Raw genomic sequence first — 21,360 nt, forward strand, 5'->3', positions numbered from 1 at the left:
AAAAAAAGTACAAAAAGTATAGTGCTGACTACAAAAGCAAAGCGCTTACAGTTCTACTAGCCCTCTTCCTCGGGCACAATATTCAGCTTTTTTGGAAATGAACAGATTTGAAAAGATATAAAAGCTCCAAAAATAATATTCTGAGATGATCCACAACCATTGTTAGAATTTAGACAACTTAATGGGTCAGCTGCCCAAGAAGCCGGCATTTCTTGCAATTGCTGAGGATAAAAAAGCAGGCTTCAGGTGATCAGGATCATTCAAAGGTAGGCCAAAATGAAGGAGGGTTTCCTTTGACAATGCTTTTTAGAAGGTATTTTTTGTTTTTTTGGTTGTGATGTGACACAAAGGTAAAAGTAGTTTTGAGTGTTTTATATTTTGAGCTCTTTATAAAAAAGCAACCTCAAAAGGTGTTGCCAAATGAGTCCTGAATGTTTAACTGTCAAATGTGAAGACCTTAAGGCCTTGTTTGGATGGGCCAAATTTCATTTTTGTTTTGGTTTTTTTAAGAAACCGATGCAGATGTTTTGTTTGGTCCGTTTATCACAAAACCCAACCGGAATTTCATTCTGAAATGTGATCCAAGGCGACATTCACGTTGGCCCAGTTCGCACACCCGAACCCTAATGTGTCTCACGACAGGCCCTGATTTTAAGGCCAACTAGTTACGGTATTGGGGCTCAGATCCGCTGGGCAATTAATGCCCACCCACTAACCCCCACCCACCAACCCACTGCAATAGATTTTTCTCTTGTTACTTAATTGACGTGAAGACCACAATGTCAATTGAAGTTAGGCGGCCTTGATAACACTAAAACAATGAAAATAAAATCGTCTGCACCTAAAGTCGCGCTCAACTCGCCTTGGGAAAAGAGACGAATTCAAAACAAATGCCTAAATTAATCCTAACCTTCAATCTTGTTATTCCGTAATTCTATAGCTGACATGTGGCGGCTCCCTATGAATCCATTCTATGCAGAGACGCACCAAATCATATGCCAATGCTTTCTTGGGATAATAATAAGGAATAAAATCAATACTTCAGATTTGCAACGGCTACAAATCACTTTCTCCATGCGTTGGTTGCCGCGAAAGCTGACGTCCTTCGGTTTATGCGAAAGTGAATTAGGGGAATTCCAACATGCTTTAAGCAGCGTCCGATTTCTTCCAAAACTCATCACACCATCCGTTTTTAGCGTCAAACGATTTCAGGATGGAATCGCATTCATGGTAAAGGGATGAAGTCGTTGACCATTAAGTCGTTGGATGGATGCCACCTCACCCATCATGTAATCTGTCTATAATGAACGTATTTGATCTATCCATGTAGACTGTTGCCGTGCACCTACACCACACCGAATCAAACTCTTAATTAGGTGAATTGCGAACCTCGTAGCTAATGTCTAGTGGCATCTTGGCCTTTTCCTTCATTGTTTTTGAACAAACGTGGACCGTCCAGTGGATATGTGCACACAACGTGCCGCTTCCATCATCATTGATTTGGTATGGTATGATATCAAATGGGCTTATCTCCACAAACACATTTTGAAATGAATTTTCTCACTGCGTAGTTAAACCCGTCTTCTCCATCACGAAGCCCATCGTCCTCTGCAGCCCGTATGCCCTCAACTCCTTCAACCCCGAGCCGCGCGCTAATGGAGACTTCATCAATACCTGGTACACATGCCCTAGAGCTGAGCTGATATGTGAATAGTAACCACCCCTTAATATAATCTTCCTCCACAAACACATGCAGAAGCCCATCTTCATAGACCTTTCTTCAGGGAGGTCTGTGGAATCCTGCGATAGCTACTCCATTACAACTATTCTGCAATCACCTCGTAAGCAACGGCGACCATGTATCGTTTGAGCATCTACGAACACGGGCACCCCTTCGAAAACACAGTCTTGGAAGGTTATAATCGCACTCCCTCTCAATTTCTATGCTTTTTTTTTTCGTTCAATTTGTTTAGTTTTTTTCTCATTTCAAACCCTGACTACCCATATTTGTGCAGGCGTATTGGACAAGGAGTAGCAAGCGATCTCGGGATCCAGAGTCACCCATCTCTTACAAAAGGCGTAAGGTATGCCTCAAACCTGCTATTGGGTTTTTTTGTTGTTTGGCAGCGAAATGCAATTCTTCATACCATGTAGACATGAACATTTTTTACGTTTGTATATTTTTGCATAGATGGAACCCGCTGAAGGCGAGGACCCATCACTTTGGTCTCTTGAGTTTGAACGTATGTTTTTTGCAAATGTTGGTTGAATTGGTCAATACGGGGAGAATAATGAATGGGTCAGTTCATTTGAACTTGTGGTCGCCTATTGCTTCCCAACTTTCTACAATGACCGGTCGAACCTACACTGCCATCTAGTGTCGAACTAAATTTTCCAGACTTAGGATGAACCACCGTGACTTCTCCGACCTCCTCCAGCACAGAATTGGATTTGGTTGGGACCCAGTATCAAACACAGTCCAAGGGACGGAGACCCAGTGGCAGTAGTATCTTAGGGTAAAGTTCGGTAAACCCTTGCCTAATTTTAGCAGTTCCCACTCTCTAATTTTAGGTCACACACAAACGTTTTTATTTTATTTTTTTTCGTGTCTGTCCTAGATCAAGCCGAAGGCTAGTCGTTTCCGAAGGAAGGGTTGTCCAAACTACAAAATGTTGGGTATACTATTCAATAGCTCAACAGCTATTGGGGTCCTCCGCCATTCATCCGCTAGGACACCACCGGGTAGTAACGAAGAGGACGAGTTGAAGAATGCCCTCTTGCGGTTTGGAATGCATGTTAGTCAAAGAACCAATGTAGCTGTTGATAATAGTGTGAGTCGGGATGGTCTTGGTTCTGGGGGTGGATTGAGTTAGGGGAGTGACCAACCTTCTTCCCAAAATAGGGGTATAGTCATTGGGGGTAACGGACGTGGTAAGCGTCTAGTTGATAGTTCTGGGCCTAGCACAGAAAACAACAAGAGAAAAGGTAAGGGTATATCTCATATAGATTCTCTTCGAAGTGATGCATTATAAGAGTTTACTGAAGTTAACCGTTTGAAGAAAGAAATCTTGTTACAAGATCAACTGCGAATGAGTAGTGGGGAAGGTAGTGCAGGTGCTGGAGGTAGTGGTGCATCTTTTTCCAATGCCATGAGTAGGGCCATTGGCATGTTGGATGAGATTGCCCCCAACCTAGATGATGATAGGTATTTTAGGGCATTTGAACTCTTTAGGGATGAGAACGTCTACAATGGTTTTATCGCACTACCTCCAGAAAGGAAGAAGTCCTGGATTAAGAAGCTGTAACTATGTTGTTGCACTTGTGGTTTTAGTTTGTATGCATGCTGACTGTTATGTCCAGTGTTGGACCGTTTCTAATGCTACTTGTGACAATATTTGTTTTTTTAGCGTGTTGCTATGGGTTTTTTTGGCTTGTTTAATGTTGTTATGTCCTTCTATTTCCAAGAACAATTGGCATGTAATATTTGTGCCACTAGCACCTTTTTATATTTGCTTGAACTTCCGGTAGTTAACTAATGTGACATGTTTGATTTACCTTCTATACCTTGCTTCTTGTTTACCTCATGGTTTATCCTCAACTTTCTGCATTTGTTATGGTTTGCTAGTTTATCTAGTTAGAAATCATATGATTAAAGTTAATACTTGTATCCTTCTATCTTCTATTACATTGTATCAATATTATAATGAATATTGTCATATGGAGATAATTATTTTATCCCTTGTATCTCAATTTCCAAACTTAGTTAGTTTATGCTTAAAACAATATTAAGAGTTAGATTAAGACTTTAGCTACCGAGAAGTGGATCAATAATCTTAACAGTGTATATATATTAGAATATCTTAAATTTTATAGAAATTCTTAAAAATAGAAAAAGAAAGATCTTCCACCTTTTTAAAAAAAAAAAAAAAATTGTAATTTTTTTAAATGAAAATTGACCATATATAATAAAAGATATGTAAAACACTTTAAACAATTGATCTAATTAACACTTATTGAATGTCCAAGTACCAAAATTAATATAAATACGTGGTTTTATTTTTTGTGCTTTTGATTGTAATTGTTTTGAGTTCCAGTCTCATATTTGAAGTTCATAGAAATAGGAAAATATACTTCACTTTGTGTTTAAATTTCCCATTTATTATTTTATCCCTTGTATCTCAATTTCCAGACTTAATTAGTTTATGCTTAAAACAATATAAGAGTTAGATTAAGACTTTAGCTACCAAGTACTGGATCAATAATCTTAACAGTGTATATATGTTAGAATATCTTAAATTTTATAGAAATTCTTAAAAATAGAAAAAAGAAAGATCTTCCACCTTTAAAAAAAAAAAAATGATTTTTTTAAATGAAAATCAACCATATATAATAAAAGATATGTAAAATACTTTAAACAATTGATCTAATTAACACTTATTGAATGTCCAAGTACCAAAATTAATATAAATACGTGGTTTTATTTTTTGTGCTTTTGATTGTAATTGTTTTGAGTTCCAATCTCATATTTTTGTTATATGCTTTTATTTTAGCAGGTAGATATGTTAAATTACCACCCAATAGTTGAAGTTTATAGGAATAGGAAAATATACTTCACTTTGTGTTTAAATTTCCCATTTATAAGATGGGAAAAAAAATTATCATCTATACCTAAAGCCCAACACATGCTTTAGTACCATGTTAAATCAATGTTTATCCCAAAAATTTAAACCCTAAACAAATAATAAATTAAATTATTTAATTAATATTATAACAATATCAAAAAATATATTTTCATATTCATTTGTTAGGATTAATTTTTACTTAAAAAAAGGAACAAGAACAGAAAGTAAACGATTATATTTGCACTACAAAACCTAATTCAATTTTTTTTTTTAGTTTTTTAATTTTTATAATTACCTTAACTCGTGTTAAAATGAGTATAGTTAAGACATTGTGCAAAATGGGTATTATGATCAACACCAATATTGAATAATCAATACTTGCACCGATCATTTGACGATCATACAACTGTTTTGTCTAAGAATTAGGTTACAAAATATTTCTATGCATAAAGTAATGACTTATTATATATTTTCAGATTCATTTGTTAGGATTAATTTTTACTTAAAAAAAGGAACAAGAACAAAAAGTGGACAATTATATTTGCACTACAAAACCTAATACAATTTTTTGTTTTTGTTTTTTTTTTTTTTTTTTTTTATAATTACCTTAACTCATGTTAAAATGAGTCTAGTTAGGACATTGTGCAAAATGGGTATAATGATCAACACCAATATTGAATAATCAATACTTGCACGGATCATTTGACGATCATACAACTGTTTTGTCTAAGAATTAGGTTCAAGAATATTTTTATGCATAAAGTAATGACTTGTTATATATTTTTATGCATATATTAATGACTTATTATATATTTTTCATAAATTAATGTTACAAGTCACATTATGACTTATTACATATTATTATTAAATAATTTAATTTAATTGTAGCTCACTTGATAGATATAACAGTACCAACTAACACAAATCCATGACATAGCACCAATCAAAAGGGTGCACCGATCATTTGTTGTATTTGAAAGAACAATACTTGCATCGATAATTTGTCTCCTAACAGTGCAGAGGAAAAAAAACAAAAAAACAAAAAGAGAGATAACAACAATATTTTGATGGCAAAATATTTGGTAATGACCATGTAATTACAATCATTTGTGTTTGACATTGTCATTTTATACATTTTCCAAACAGGATGGACCCAAATGTCCCCAACTTCGTTTTCTATGGTGCTGCTGACCATGTCATGGATGACGATGACTAGTTTGGGGAGATGTTCTTGTATCTGCTTCACATTGAGTCCTTGTTTGATGAAGCGAACGAAGTGGACAGAATACCCCAGTGCACGTCAGCCCTCATGGGTGCTGCATTCGTGCATGAGGTATTACATGGGCATCCAGGCACTTGCTACAGGCTATTTCACATGAAAAGAGATACTTTTATCTCCTTAGCAGATGTCCTTATGGCGAACTATATACAAGATACTCGCGTCGTTAGTATGGAAGAATCGCTAGCCATATTTTGCTTGATAGTTGGGCACGGCCAAAGGATGAGGGTTGCGGGGGATAGGTTCTAACACTCCACCGAGACTATTTCACGTCATTTCAAGTGTGTCATGAGGGCTTTATGCAACCTGGGCAAGACCATTATAAGGCCTAGGAATGTTGACGGTGTGCACCCATACATCCAAGAAAATCTAAAATATTACCCCTAGTTTGAGGTATGAAACAATAGTAATATATAATTTCAATTATATGTTTGTCTTTGGGGTCATACCTTATCTTTACACTGATTGACAATTACTGATATGGTAGAATTGTGTTGGAGCTATTGATGGCACCCATACCAAAGCTTGGGTCCCGGCGCAGAAACAAAACGCCTTCAAGGGGAGGAAGGGGGTCATGTCTCAAAATGTGGTGTGCGCATGTGACTTCGACATGATGTTCACATTCGTGTATTCCGGTTGTGAGGGAACCGCTAATGACTCGAGGGTCTTCTACGATGCTGACTTGAAAATGAATTTCCTGCAGCGCCTGAAGGTGAATATTCTTCACTTCACGAACCGATTCTATTAACTACGTTTATGTTTTAAACTTTGATCTCAATCATGACACGTATTGTTTGGTAATTTCTAGATCACTACTACTTAGTTGATTCGGGGTTTCCATGCTATATGGGTTATCTCCCGCCCTATTGTGGGGAGAGATATCACTTACAAGATTTTCGTAATGGTGGAGACCCGCAGGGGTTTAAAGAATTGTTCAACTACCGTCATTCCTCACTCTGTATGGTGATTGAATGATGCTTTGGAGTGCTGAAAACACGCTTCCATGTTTTGAACGGCATGCCTAAGTACAAAGTTTGTCGCCAGCCCCTTGTAGTCAACGCATGCTGCACACTACACAACTTCATCCGACAAGTTGACCGGAATGATATGTTCTTTGAACATGCCCCTCCTGTGATTCTTGGCGATGGTGCTGATTACCCAACCACTATGACTTCTCTGATGATTCTGTTTTGATCATGGCAAACACTAGGGACCAGATTGCACAGTTGATGTGGGATAATATCCACCCACCTAACTGACGTGGTGTTGGGTATTGCAATGGAACTATGGTGATATAGTTCATGTTTTGTTACGGTACCAACAGTACCGTTTATTAGTTTATGCTATGTGTTGTGTCATGGGACAATGTTTTTTTGTATGGCTCGCTATTATAGCACATTTACTTGTGCTTGGCTACTATTGTGTGTGCCAGCATGCTCACTATGGACGGCATGGTGTGTGTGCCAAGTGTGATGCGAACATGCCATGTGTAGGCATATCGATAGTGGAGTCATATTATGTCTATGTCATTTTGGTACTTGCTATGTATAATTATGTCGGTTGTTGTCTCATATTTATATCTATGCCATTTTGACAATTGTTCTTGTATTACTATGTCGATTGTTGGACCTATATTTTACATGTATGTCATGTTGGTTCGCTTCATCTATGTGTTAAGAAACTTAGTTATAGAGCTCGAGATGCAATGTTCATGTAGTGCTGGAACAATGAGACTACTCATTTCCAGAACAGACAGGAACTACGTGGGGCGCTTTTACAAGTGTCCCCTCTACAAGGTATGCAGTGTTTTTGCTTAAACTATACAATAATACATGATTGCGTTGTTTGACGTGCATATGAGGAAAAATTATCATTGGCTTTTGAATTGAAATTTGTATATATAATTCGTTGATTGTTTGTTGCTTTGTTTGTGACTATACATTGACAATGATGCATAATTTGATGTTCACATATAGTAGGCACTTTTGAACTAGTGAGATAGATATAAAAATAATGAAAAAGTAGTATTTTTTGGAATAAATTTTGGTTGCCGAAAACTTAATAGTAAATTTGCACATTGACGCAACATTAGCTGATTTGAATGAGATACTTCAACTATTAATATGCATTTGTTTTTTTATACATTGGTATCATATCCCTGAGCGACTAGTGTTACTGCAGTATCATCCTGGTAGTTTCCATTGGGAAGATGAACTATTACAAAATTTGTCGCCACCCATGTCCCAGCAAGGGCGAGTACACTAGGAAGATGAGTTGTTGGAAAATATATCAACACCATCGGCCGATGAGCTGGAAGTAGGTGTACATGGTAATGACGGTGCATTGGGCAACCAGTGAGTTAATAATGCTAAGCGATGTTGTTTTGGTTCGGTCGTGTGCTGTTTATGTTGCTTAGGAGTACTCCTACTGTTAGTGCTCATACTTGCTTGAAGAAACTTTTGGTGGCTGTTAAACTTGTATGAAGGATAATTTCTTACAACCATGGTATTTGATCTCCTGTTAGTAGGATCACGGTAATGCATGGTTTGGTACTATGTAATTGAGGCAAACCATTGTTTGTTTATGCATGTCTCTATTTGCACAATGTCAGCCACTTAATGACAAAAACAAGGGGGAATGGTACGTTGTTAGTGTAACGTGCATGAAGGCACCAAAACCATGGAGCAATTATTATTATTTTTGTTTTTTTAATTTTTTGTTTTTTACAGCTTTGTTTTTTTTTTTTTAACCATCATTTATCTTATTTCACTTTAATGTCAATAATTGCAATATGTGGGACCAAAAACGTGCCAAGCCAAACAAGGCTAAACATTCGTTATCCTCCAATCCAATGACAACCACTTTTCATGCTTGGACTTCTGAAATACGCAAATACATATATGGTTGGGCTATGCAGTACTGCGTTGTAACCTTTTTGATTTGTAGATTTTGGCCCTTCGGGGATCAACGATCTCAAGAGCAGCAAGCACACACTTGTGGTACGAAAAATCTTCAAGTGTCCCGTCCATCCGTACCACTTCAAAGCACCGCGTATTCTGATGCTTATGGTGGCACCCAATCTGTAAAAGATAGGGGAAAGAATTATCACCAAACCATCCACGGAAAACATCCAATATAATCAAATCAAATATGTCATGAACATTAATAGTGACCACTTATAAGCAGGGACTTCGGGCACAAATCCCCATCTTTTCAATCTTTAAATGATTTGCAGCCAAGCTGCAAACTTGAGCTGCATTCATCTCTTCATGATGTTATAGTCTAGAAAGAAATTAAGGTTTTCGAGTCTACAAGCACTTCAAAAGCAACAGTTCAGGCTTTCTGTTGATCTTCTTTCCTCTCATAAACACTACTTCAGGTTCTATACTTCTGTGCAAACAAATGAAAGAATTTTTGTTTTTTTTTTAACAAGCTTGAACCCACACCCTCACCTGAACTTTGCTACACATGGATAAATAAACAATTCTAATGAAAGTAAGGAGAGTGTATATTATTTAAAAAAACAACACATCAATGACAAAGCAATACAAAAGTCATATTCATGCAACTAAAACCCTTGGAAAAAGCAACTTGTGTTCATTTCCATTAAAAAGATCTCCTCTACAACTGATCAAACTCCAAGTATATGTACACCCACGCCTAGTCCTCCTCTCCCTTATTTATGGAAGGAAGAGATGCCATTTCATCAGAGGACTAGTTGCTAAAAGAAGCAGAAAATTATTAAAGGTTTGACCAACTTATTTCCTTTTTCTTTACAAAATTTTGTATACCTTTATGTCCTGAGCTCCACTTCCAATCTTTTCGTCCCTTCGAGGATGAAAATATAAAGCCCTCATCAAAGCTGACTTGTCTTTTTCATCTAAACTGTGATTGATGGGATACCTACAACCAAAACAGGTATGGTTCTATAACGAAATTCCAGCCTAATAATTCAAAAAAAAAAAAAAAAATCATATATATACACAGAAAGGGAAACAAAAAAATAAGGGGTAAACATCACATCATTCGCAGAAGTATCATATTAATGTTGAAAAGCAAAGCACCAAAAATAAGATTATTTGCTATTAATATCAGGTATGACCCTTGTTCATACTAAAAAACCTATACACAGAAGAGCATATCAACATAGAACTTCCCGTTGCAGTTTAAGATAATGCCACCAATAACTAAAGATAATCAGTCAAAATTCAAAAAGAAAACTTCGGGGGAGTACAGCATATTCTTTTTTATTTTATTGGTAAGTTACACATGCACTAATGAGCCTCGAACCCATGAACTCATCTTCTATCTTGTTCTAAGTGGAAGGTGCTATTTGAGCTCAAACTTATTGGACTAACAGCATATTCTTAGTAACTCAAAGGTAATCATAAACCAGTCAAATTGTGCTACAGAGGAATGCCGTTCAGCTTGGACATTGGCAAGAAAAGTTTCTTTGACATGAGGGTACAAAGATTTGGAATTCTCTTCCCTTGTGTTTAGTAAAACAATTTGGAAAGATAGGAATATAGTAGGACATTTGATGGCGTGGAGCTTACTCAACATACAATCAAATCTTAATTTTTGAGACCATTTTATGATTGGCTGACAGCCTTAGGCAGTGTCCATTCCAGGTCTCTTTTGAATTTTGAAGAACTATTCCCAAAATCTATCTCTCATTAGCAAAATCTCCCTGCCTCGTTTTGCTGAAGCTCTGCCAGTATGGTACTGTGCTCCTTTTTAGTGTCTCTATATTTTTGTTATTTAAATATATTTAAAATTAAGAAATTAAAATATCATAATATCATAAGACTTCAATTGGCTGACTTGTCACCGATATAACTGCATCTTTCTTTTCAAGCCAAAGATATAAAACATAATTCTCTCTTTTTCTTGATTTTGTTTTCTAGCTAAGACCTGGCCTTCTTTTATTTTAAGTAATATGAATCAAACATTCAACCCAAATAAACAAGATGTAACAGCATGTAGGCAAAGCAACAATTGGTATAAATGTGAACCTTAGTTTCCTTTGAGATAAAATTACCAAATAATTAAATCAACTATTTCTCAACTTAAGTTTTTGGGATAACTGATGATTTAACATGGTATCAAAGTAAAGGTCCATAATTCAAACCTTGTTTCCATGCACTTGCAACTTTAGGTACCTCCATAGCAGAGGACTAATGATTTATTAAAAGAAAATCAATGTGCCTGTTTTCTTACAATATACAGCAATGATACATGAGAGACAAAATAATGAAGAAATTGAGCATATTAATGGGGACTGGGAATGCGCTGCCTGGATATACCTGATTGATAGAAGTTACGAATCAATAGAGAGAGTTGTAGGTGTAGCAGGTGGCAATAATGGAGGATATGCAAATGAGGAGTGAAGGAAGCAGGGTGGCATTCAAGAGTCGACTATTCCCCAAGAATCCAGCCAAGGTTATCGTGCCATCTGCGATCACTCGTGCAATTGTCCCCGCTTCTGTTGATAGTAGTCCACCATTATAGGTTCCACGGGAAAGCCGGGACGACATGACCCGAGAGAGGAGTGCCAAGTTAACACCTGCATCAAGGATAGAGGAAAGTCATAATATAATATGGTCAGGATCTCAAAGAACTCGGGAGCAAATTCAAATATTCAGAGAGAGGAATTATACTCCTCGCCCAACAAAAAACAAAACATCTTCAGAAGATCACTTCCTCTGCTTGTATTAAACTGCATTGATTTATTTCAAATATTTAATTTTAATTGGAATTTGGTGATTTATCATGTGCAGTTTTCCTCTTCTCATACATGTCATCGTTAGAAATGTATTATTGTAATGAAAAGGAAAAAGGTGTTTCTTACTTCTTTTTTGTAATTTTTTCCTCGTATATGCTAAAGAGATATTTGAAGCTTCTCTTTTTGTGCAAACCCTAATCTTCATATGGTATTAGAGCAAGGTCTTAAGAATTAATGAAATTCATTCTCGTTTTTCCACGCCTCTTCTCTCTCTTACAAACAGTTTTTTTTTTTCTCCTCTTTTCATGCAAATCCTAATTTTGACACTTAACATAAATAACAAAGTAATTGAACTTAACAATATCTCACCTTCAAGTACTTCAGCAGAAACAAACATTATGAGTCCCGAACAGACATACTGTGGCACAGTGTATGGACTAAATATATGGAAGCTTAGGAGTATGCCTATACAAACCATAATTTCAGATGCCATTAAGATTTGCCTGCAATCAGAATAATGAGAATTAACACAGCAGCAGTTTATGAGAAACATATCCAGAACTTTAGATCAGATACTTCTTTTGCGTGTTACTGTTAAATAATTACCTGTCTTCAAACATATTGCTAATGTAGTTTCCAACAACAATGTTTATTGGAAGAACTGTGAGGCCAAGGCAAGCAAGAAAAATCGCCACTGTGCTCGTAGACCACTGAAAGTAGTATGTGGTAATGACACTAGATTCTGAAAGTAAAATCTCCATTGCGTATTTGAGCATGAAATATATCAATAACTGGACCTGATGAACCATAGAGATTCAATTATACATTGAGAAGAAGTTTGTACAGTTTCAGCTCCAACCAAAAATAAATGGCAGAAAATATGTGATTGAGAAGAAGATTTAGAGAGGGGAAAAAAAAAATCTCAATGATTTTAACTGGCTACTGGCTTGGAGTAATAAAATATATGACAGTGACCAGAAGATAATTGGGAGGATCTTAGTTGTTTAATCAACAGCAGCTCAATAGTAATTCTCTTTTATCTTGAATAAGTCAAATGCAAGAAGCAAATTCGTTGGTGCGGTTCCACTTCACCAAGCTGAATTAAAAACAAAAGTTCCTGATGCACGATGTGAAATTTGATCGCATAAGTCATCTAAACTATCTATTTGAGTAAAGCATATTAGCAGACCAAATTCTAATATAGAAGTACGTATCCAACTTCTTATTCTATTTCACGCACAACAAGAATTCTAGCTGAATTCTAAAGAATAAGTGAAGTTGCAATATTGACACTCAGCTGATTAACAAGTTTATAAATCCATAGAGATCAATATTTTTTGGCAATCTAGTCAAATGTATTTCAACCTTTTTTTTTAAAAAAAAAAGATAAAAGGAGGAAAGATAAAAGAACAGTATTTATCTCTTTTTTTTTTTTTTTTTGAAGGCCAACAAAACCATGTTTGTATGGTAACTATAAAGTTATTTTTCATTTAAATGGCAACATCAAAGATATACCTTATTTTATCAATTTTTCAGAAAGTCATAAAGTTCAGTCATTTACATACCTTTACAGAGGGTGTAAGTAGTCTATATGCTGATCTAAATGAAGTATCTGCTTGGTGAGAATCCTCACTAGCTTCTTCACTTTCATCACATTCTTGCTCACCATCTTCATCTTGTTGCTTGTCTTCTGAACTAATAAGCAATGGTTGTTTAAGTCCATTCTCAAGTGTATCATTCTCTACTGCTTCTGTCATCCAAAGTCCACCATCAGAATAAACATTTCTAAGAGAACATTATTGTTAGAAGTGACAGTTTTTGTTACGCTTCAAAAAGTGATCAAGAAGTAAATCACCAAGCGATTTACAGATTGATTGTGTCTTTTGGAATTTAACTAATTTTTAAAGTTTCTACAATGTCAAAATAATTTTTAAAGAAAAATATTTGAATAGCTATGGTCACATTAAAGTGTTAATGCATCAATACAGCTTAAGAATGATCTAAGATTGACAGAATTGGATATGTGTAAGATCTCAACCAAAAAGTAGCACCATATAAATGAACATACCAGCATTAGATTCCTGTGGTATACTATTCTCCTCAATCTCACGAGAAGGTTCTTTAAATGAGATACACAACCAAATTAAGTATACAAGCCAGGCAACAGCCATAACCCAGCCAGGCAAAGTGTCTTCATTGAACGTAAGCTTGTAGATCCTGAAATTAGTTTGAAGAAAACCACCTAGAGCAGGACCACAAGCCATTCCGAGCGCGCTGGCACTAACAAAACCCGCTGATGCCTGCATGCGGTATTTCAGTGGCACGCAGTCACTAATATACCTCCGGTTAACAGCTCGGGCAGAACCCAGTCTGCAATTTGTAAAGTGTGACTCTGTTAATACATATAACGAAGTATAAATAATAGAATCTCTAAATCTTACCACCTTACACTATTTCTAGCATGAATTTAAATTTGAGTCTTCTAATAATAATTTAAGATCTGGTACTGCACTCCAGTATGACAAAAATGAACTTCGAGTCTTTTCTATAAACACTAAATGGTTTCAAGTTTCTAGTGACCAGACAATTAGCAATATGGTGTGCCTCAATAACAGAGCAGAAACAAATCTTGTTGCTTGTATTTTCATAGCAACATAAATCTACAACCATAGCAAAACAGTTTGGTGAAATGAAAATTTTTCTACTTGCTATCTGACAAATTTCATGTTGCTCCCTTAATTTAGAATAGCTATGTCCTGTCATGCTTTGTTTTAATAATCCATCCCTTTATGTTGTAAAGCCGATAATTTGGGTACACAAGTTCTTTCCAGGCTTGAAGTCCTAACACCAGTTAAAATTCTCCTCAAAACACATGCACATTCTGTGTGTGTATGTGTGTCCGCATATATGACCAATCTGATTTGATAATAACTGATAGAAATATATAAATATCTGTGTGTGTGGGTGTGTGGGTGTGTGATATATAAGTTAGCACAGAACACAAACTTCAAGACATTATTATTAAGCATAGCTGCAAAAAAAATTTAAAAACTTTCTAAAATCATAAATAGTTATAACATTAAAGTTGATTTCCCATTTCCAAAAAACAATTAAGGCAGTAAAAGTAAATAAGAAATGCTTAGATTTCCTAATCAGTATGTTGCATGCCTCATGCTAGCATGTAAAGATCAGTCTCAAAAAAATGCACAAAAGCACATGCATGAAGTTATTCCTATCAAGCAGTGACACAAGAAAAAGAATAAGACTACTTACCCACAGAAAAGACGACCGATTAGGAGAACAGTTATTGAATTGAGATCATAAGCCAATGCGTACAGGATGTTTCCCATGAAAAGAACTATACTGCTAAATACAAGAGGTTTGAAGTATGATTTATTTGACCACGCACTAAAATACACTGATGAAACAACCTGTGCAACAGCCATTGCCCCAATCACAACACCACAAACTGTTGCTGCAGCTCCAAGGCTCAAGGAGTAGTCATCTGCTGTAGGGACAACAATATATGTATTGACCATATAAAGAAATGTGTTTGCCAAGTTCAAGAGAAGAGACATAAAATGGTATTTCTTATCATCAACCCCTTCCTCAATAGGAGCAGGTAGCTCGTCTTGCATAATGAGTGCATGTTGCGCCAAAAAGTTGAGGAAATTTGTTGAGTGGGTTAACCTGTCCACTGCTGCTTTTATTGAATCAACGACAGGATCCTGCAGATTAAATAACTCGTAAATACCATAGTAACTCACCAGCTTTATGACTGCCTCCCAGCCAAATACACGTGGAGTGAGAAAACACACAGAAAAAAAACAATGAAAATTTGAACAGGTTGCTTTGAGCATATGCAACAGAAACCTGAAGGGGAAGAGCAGGATGATCATATATCGATAAGTAGCTTCCTTGACGGTCCTGAAGTTCATGAAGATTGCGTGATATGGCTCCCACAACAGCCCCTATGCCCTGCAGGTTCCATTATCTGTCAGTAAAGTTCCATAAATCCAGGAAGAATAGTTTTTAGAAGTTTTCAAATGGTTAAATAGGAAAAGAATGTCTCCAACATCAACACAATACCACATGCTTGAACACTTGCTGCAGTTGGGAGTAAGGATGATTTGCGCGTGTTTCGACATAATAATTAGTGAATCTATAACCAAAGCGTTTATCAAACTTCTTTAGTATCTTACGCAGACCAACAGCATTTATCTCAACAAAAAAGAGAAGCTTTAAAAGATCTTGTCCAACTGCTCTATAAGCTTCTCGTAATTCATATATTTGGGATATATTGGGCTGCGGCTGAAGGGCATCATGCTGCTCATCAAGCTTAGCTATCCTGCTAGCAAGTAGCCCTTGTTGTTCCAACAGAAAAAGGACAACCTTCTCAATCTGAAATAATTACAAGAAAGTAAGTTATACACATTTCATATATTAGGCAAGCAATTCAATTAAGGACATACACACACATTCATGCATTTATAATAATATATACCACATATTCATACACTACTGCAGTAGCCATGAACACTGATAGAGGTTGAATATGTCTTGGATGTACCCCTTGAGACTAATAAAACATGCATTAAAATAAAATATGCAGAAGAATATCGAGAGAAAAAAGAAAGAGAAGATACAAAAAATTGAGGTGATTTACCCCCTAAATAGCATAAGAAATTTCCAATAGGGTTACATGTTGATTGTATTGACTTAAATTACAACTTGCATAGATTGGTGAAGTACTGTAGTACAGTTGGGGTTGGTAAAGTATGAGGGATCAGAAGTTTAAAAGAGACTATTGTTAACCACAACCATCAAAAATATATTTCTAAAGTTTGATTCTATGCGAGCATATCTTATTATGGGACATCACATGTTTTCTCACTTACCTTAAATATTTGACAGATCTTTTTTTTTTTGAAAAGTAAAATTCGTTTTTCAAGAGCTATACCATATAGCTACATCCCCTTCCACAAATATTTGACAGATCTTCCATGGTCACTTTAGAAAAGGTAACATGGTTCCATCTTAAGAACTTAATTCCATTAGAAAAACTGACAATAACACGTATTTGATGGATTTTTTAAATAAGCATAATTACAAGGTGGGGCATAATTACAAAAGAAATTTAACACGCATGAGCAAGCACACATACATTATTTCGTGTTTAGATCTTGTATATTTCCGAAAGAAAGACATGCAAATAACTGACCTGATTATCCAACATTCTTGAGAAATCCTTGAGTACTTGCCGGCGATCTTGTGTCCCAACTTCAATTTGTTGAGCATATTGTCTTACTTTTTTCTTCATTAGTTTATAGTTAATGTAATATCTGCAAGAAATCAAATTATCAGCATCTAAGACAGGAACCTAATCACAACAAAAAGGCAAGCAGCACCATTTGCTGCCCACTTCGAGCACCAACTTGCAGAAACTATTTGGCCCAGAGCATGCCTCCCTCCTGCCAAGGCCTTGTGGTTAGCATGGGTGTAAGGTGCCACCCAAGCCACCACAGAGGCTTACAAGGTTTAACCCAAGGTTGTGCAATGTAATATTCAGTAACAGTTTTGAAACTCTGAAATTTATATTAGCATGTGTTTCTATGTCTGCCAACATTAAGTTGGGGAAAACATAATCTCATGTCACTGCAAAGTCTGTGATTTGATTTGCCTTTAAACAAAAGGTTTAATAATAATCTTTAGAGAAGTCAAGTTAGAAGCTACCAAAATTAACAAAACAGGCTTTATTTTTCAAATATTATAAGAAGTTTGAGAGGGATGGGAATCCAACAAACTTTTAGTTTTGAAGTGCATCATTTCAGCAGGTTTCGTGTGTTTGTGGACAGCTACTAAAATTTAAATATATCACTTTTGTGCACTAAATTACAAATAGAGTAAGGCAATGGTGGTTAGACAAAGATGTGTTCTGCAGATTCAGATCAGGGGCTGGTTAAATATTAAGGGATAGATTGCTGCCACCAGCCACTTTCAGAGGGAATGCATGGATCAAGACAATGTTTCAGCTGCTGTATATATCAACTTTAGAAAGATTAGAGATGAATTAAGACATATGCGCTCACTTGGAAAAAGTATTTAAGTAGTTGTCAAGCATAAGTCAGTGGAGATGGGCCATGGGCACACTGGGGACATGCAGGTTTATTATGTGTGACCTTGGGTTTGCATCTTGGTTGAAACGGTTCTATTCATGCTCTTTTTCTCTTTTCAGTATCAGTAGGCTTATATGCCAACCACAAAAATCTATGAGATTTAATATGCTCGCAGCAGATTGGCAACAAATCAAATATTTTGAGTAACAAGTTCCATTAGACAAGATGACCTATCTCTACATTACCACCACGACTTAAACATAATTAGATACCATAATGATGTATCAAAACTCACTTTATACCATTGCATAGCTTCCCTAAGAAACCATCGCCATACAAACATACAACACTTGACCACTAAATGCCAACCAAAGCAATCAAAATGATTAAATTCTTAGCAATGCAAAATAGAATGTATAACCATATGTCAAACATACCCTTGCCATTCTTGGATTTGTCTTTCCTTCAACTTTTTCCCGAAGGCAACCATCTTTCACTACAAATAAAATTACAAAAACTTAAAGTGAGAAAGAAAACAAGAAGATCACAGAAACATATGCAGCAGAAATTTGCATCTCTGTGAACTTTGACATCAGGAGCTTTTCCAGCATAAGAGGATAGTGAGAAAAAAAAAACAACAGTTATACTTTGTGCATTATCTTTCCAAAAAGCTTCTCATAGAACCACCATGCTTCTGCTAGCCTAAATCCAGCTCCACAGGAAATAACATTGATCAGTATATATGCCAACTTCAATGCTGGGATTTAGAACTTTTACCATGTCACAGCATATAAAATATAATTCGAGACAGTTATACACAAAACCTGACTTTATTTAAATAAAATGGTGTGCTGTAGGGAAAAGTGTGGTCTCCTTGTTGTACAGGTTAAACAGGGAGACATTCTGTTTTTTTTTTTTTTTTAGGAACAATAAAAGAATATCTTTTATATTGAAAAAAAAAAAAAAAAAAAAAAAAAAAAGTGAAATTAATTAATACATACATGTATGCTATTTTACATGGAGACCTTAAAATGAAGTGAATCTACCAGACACAACATGAAATGGGCGTGGCATGCTTACCACACTTTGAGGCACGTACCTAAAAGGAATGCCTAACAAAGAAAGATATGCATGCCTACTTGGTTTACTAAAATCCCCAACTTAAACTGTTTTGACATCACACAAATAATTCATATTGCACAAACATTCATCTTGTTCAATCTGAATGATCTAGATACCTCATGGAACAGAAGACAATAAACTTGTGGATTTTATAGACAAACAATCTCGCAATGGCCTAATAATTGGAAATCAGACAAATTGGAAACCCAGACATACACCAAACCCCTGACATCTGTACCTCAATATCATGTAACATAGCATTTAAGAAAGATTGAACAACTACCACTCCACTTTCCTATAGAGCCAGATATGCACAACTGCCACACGTATACAGACCCTACTATTATTTAGTAATTTACAACAGTGAACATCATATGCAAATTTATTTCCATATAATCTAGTAAACAATACCTAAACAACGGGCTATTTGTTAGAAGAAAATAATTACATTATTCCTGTCACAAATATAAAGAAAAACTGCCCATGACAAGGCAGTCTTTCAGAATCAATCAATAAACTAGGTGCTCAATTGCACATAAGCAAATGCACAATGCTTGACATGTTGACGCCCACTCTAAAACAAACACAAAACCCATCACTTTTCCGCACCATATGAATACCCAACACCTATCAGGACGAAGAGTCGAAGTAAACCCAGCTGAAAAAGATAGCATTCTCTTCACATGAATAATTCTACTTATCTTTTAAAACCGTTCTTATTCAGGTGCGTATCCGCTTATCAGTCAACTTATGTGTTTCACAAGATTTGTGTAAGCCACCAATACTTACTTTAGAATAAACCATCCATCATTAGAGCAGCAATTTCAAATAATATTCACATTGACCGGTCCGCTTAGTTTAACATCATCAACATGTTCACCATTATCTCATAAAACGCCTAATTTGACCAAGTCCGCACGAAACAAATTCACAAACTACAATCATATTAAAACAGAGAAACTAAACAAATTAATCATTTAAAAAAACAAGAAAATCAAGACCTTCACCGCTTTGATTATTCAAGATTTAAACAACCACCAGTACCACATGCAGCACAACTATTAAGCCTATCAGTATTAATCAAAAGATTGAAGATTTCATAATTTTTTCAAACAAACTGCCATAACAACACAGTTCTAGAAGCTTCCGTCTGATGCTCTGTTTGGTTTCCGAGAAAATTCTGGAAAAGAAAACCGAAAACTAGCTCTAACCGGAACATTAAGGCCTGCTTGGTAACTATTTCTTCTCAATTTTTTTTCTCAAAAAAGTCCACCTCATTTCGTTCGTATTAGCAAACAATTTTTTTCACTTTTCCCTGCGCAAAGAATTCTAAACTTCAATCTAGTTTATATCACATAAATCAATTTCTTTCCTCCTTTCTCTTCTCAAATCTCTTTGCCAAACACGAGGCTTCGAAAAACAAAGAAAATTCAGATTTTGAAATTCGTTTACTTTTCTAAGCTGCCAAACAGACGTGAACAAACAGAAAACGAACACAAAAAATGCATTACCAACGTGAGTTTGGGAAACCGCGGTTTTACGAGTCTGCTCACGAAAAGGAGAGTTTTCCGATGAACACCAACGAACAACAAAAGCGTTTTTACGGAAAAAGGGATTCTGGATTCGGAGATGAATGATTGTAGGAAAAAGCTTGAGAGACACAGAGGGAGGGAGGGAATCGGCTGTTTGGTTTACAGAGAAAGCGGATCGTTTTTGTAGTGATCGAGTCTTGCGGGGACGGAATTGGAATTTTAGAGAATGAGTGTGGCAATTAGAGCAAAAGATCCAGCGGGCCCTGATAGTGTACTACGGTTTGGTTGGGCTGCGTGAGAATTGTGAGCCGTCCAAATCTATTTAGGAATCATTTTATCTTTACGCTGGTAATTATGAGAGAGAGGATTTCTTCGGATTCTCTCTCCTTTTATAGGAATAGGAATGATCTTATGCATCACAATTTTGGCAATTTTTGACCCAATTCAAAATTAACACGAAATAAATAAAAAAATTAGTATGTTATAGTTGATCGGTTTGATCCGTTTAATTAATTTGTCAAGTTATTGTTGACTTATATAGTTTTATAAACTTGGCACTCAAATATGAATTGTCACCCCTATTTTTAGAGTGGGCCGCTATCCCACCTACATAATTGCTATAATTAAATTTTAATTGAGTTGGATGCTACAACTATTATTATAAATTGATGTGTTAGTCCATATGACACTTATGGCTTCGGCCGTCAAAATTATGGCAAACAAGTGGAACTTTATATTTGTTGTTCTAGATAAATGATTATTTTTTGTTCTAGATAAATTAAGCCTACTACTTGAAAGTTACAGCAAAATAATATTCTATTAACCATTGTTGTCAACTTCAACATCATTACAATTGCTAAACCTACCCACCATCATTATTTTATATGGTGCAAACTCACTTCATTTGCTTAATTTGTAAGTTAATTTGATAAACTACTGTGAAAAATGTGATTATTTGGAGACA

At 35.8% G+C, this 21,360-nt stretch overlaps 1 protein-coding gene across 2 annotated transcripts; it reads right to left on the reverse strand.

The window, feature by feature from the left end:
• Nucleotides 1-8,447: 8,447 nt before the first annotated feature.
• On the reverse strand, nucleotides 8,448-20,562 carry LOC132173919 (SPX domain-containing membrane protein At4g22990). Of its 2 annotated transcripts, none has more exons than XM_059585599.2 (13): nucleotides 20,376-20,562; nucleotides 18,180-18,238; nucleotides 16,848-16,968; nucleotides 15,716-16,027; nucleotides 15,500-15,604; nucleotides 14,900-15,354; nucleotides 13,695-13,996; nucleotides 13,192-13,373; nucleotides 12,233-12,423; nucleotides 11,996-12,129; nucleotides 11,208-11,467; nucleotides 9,693-9,804; nucleotides 8,448-8,981 (listed from the first exon to the last, which is right to left on the reverse strand). In XM_059585599.2, the coding sequence occupies exons 2-11, from the start codon at nucleotides 18,230-18,232 to the stop codon at nucleotides 11,229-11,231; spliced, it is 2,094 nt and encodes a 697-aa protein (XP_059441582.2). In that variant the 5' UTR covers nucleotides 18,233-18,238; nucleotides 20,376-20,562; the 3' UTR covers nucleotides 8,448-8,981; nucleotides 9,693-9,804; nucleotides 11,208-11,228. The 2 variants fall into 2 exon arrangements, with proteins under 2 accessions (XP_059441582.2, XP_059441581.2); XM_059585598.2 differs by having other exon boundaries at nucleotides 8,450-8,981; nucleotides 13,192-13,376; nucleotides 20,376-20,561.
• Between the last annotated feature and the right edge of the window lie 798 nt (nucleotides 20,563-21,360).

This window comes from Corylus avellana, chromosome 3 (assembly GCF_965113065.1).
Source record: "Corylus avellana chromosome 3, dhCorAvel1.hap1.2, whole genome shotgun sequence".
Lineage (NCBI taxonomy): Eukaryota > Viridiplantae > Streptophyta > Magnoliopsida > Fagales > Betulaceae > Corylus > Corylus avellana.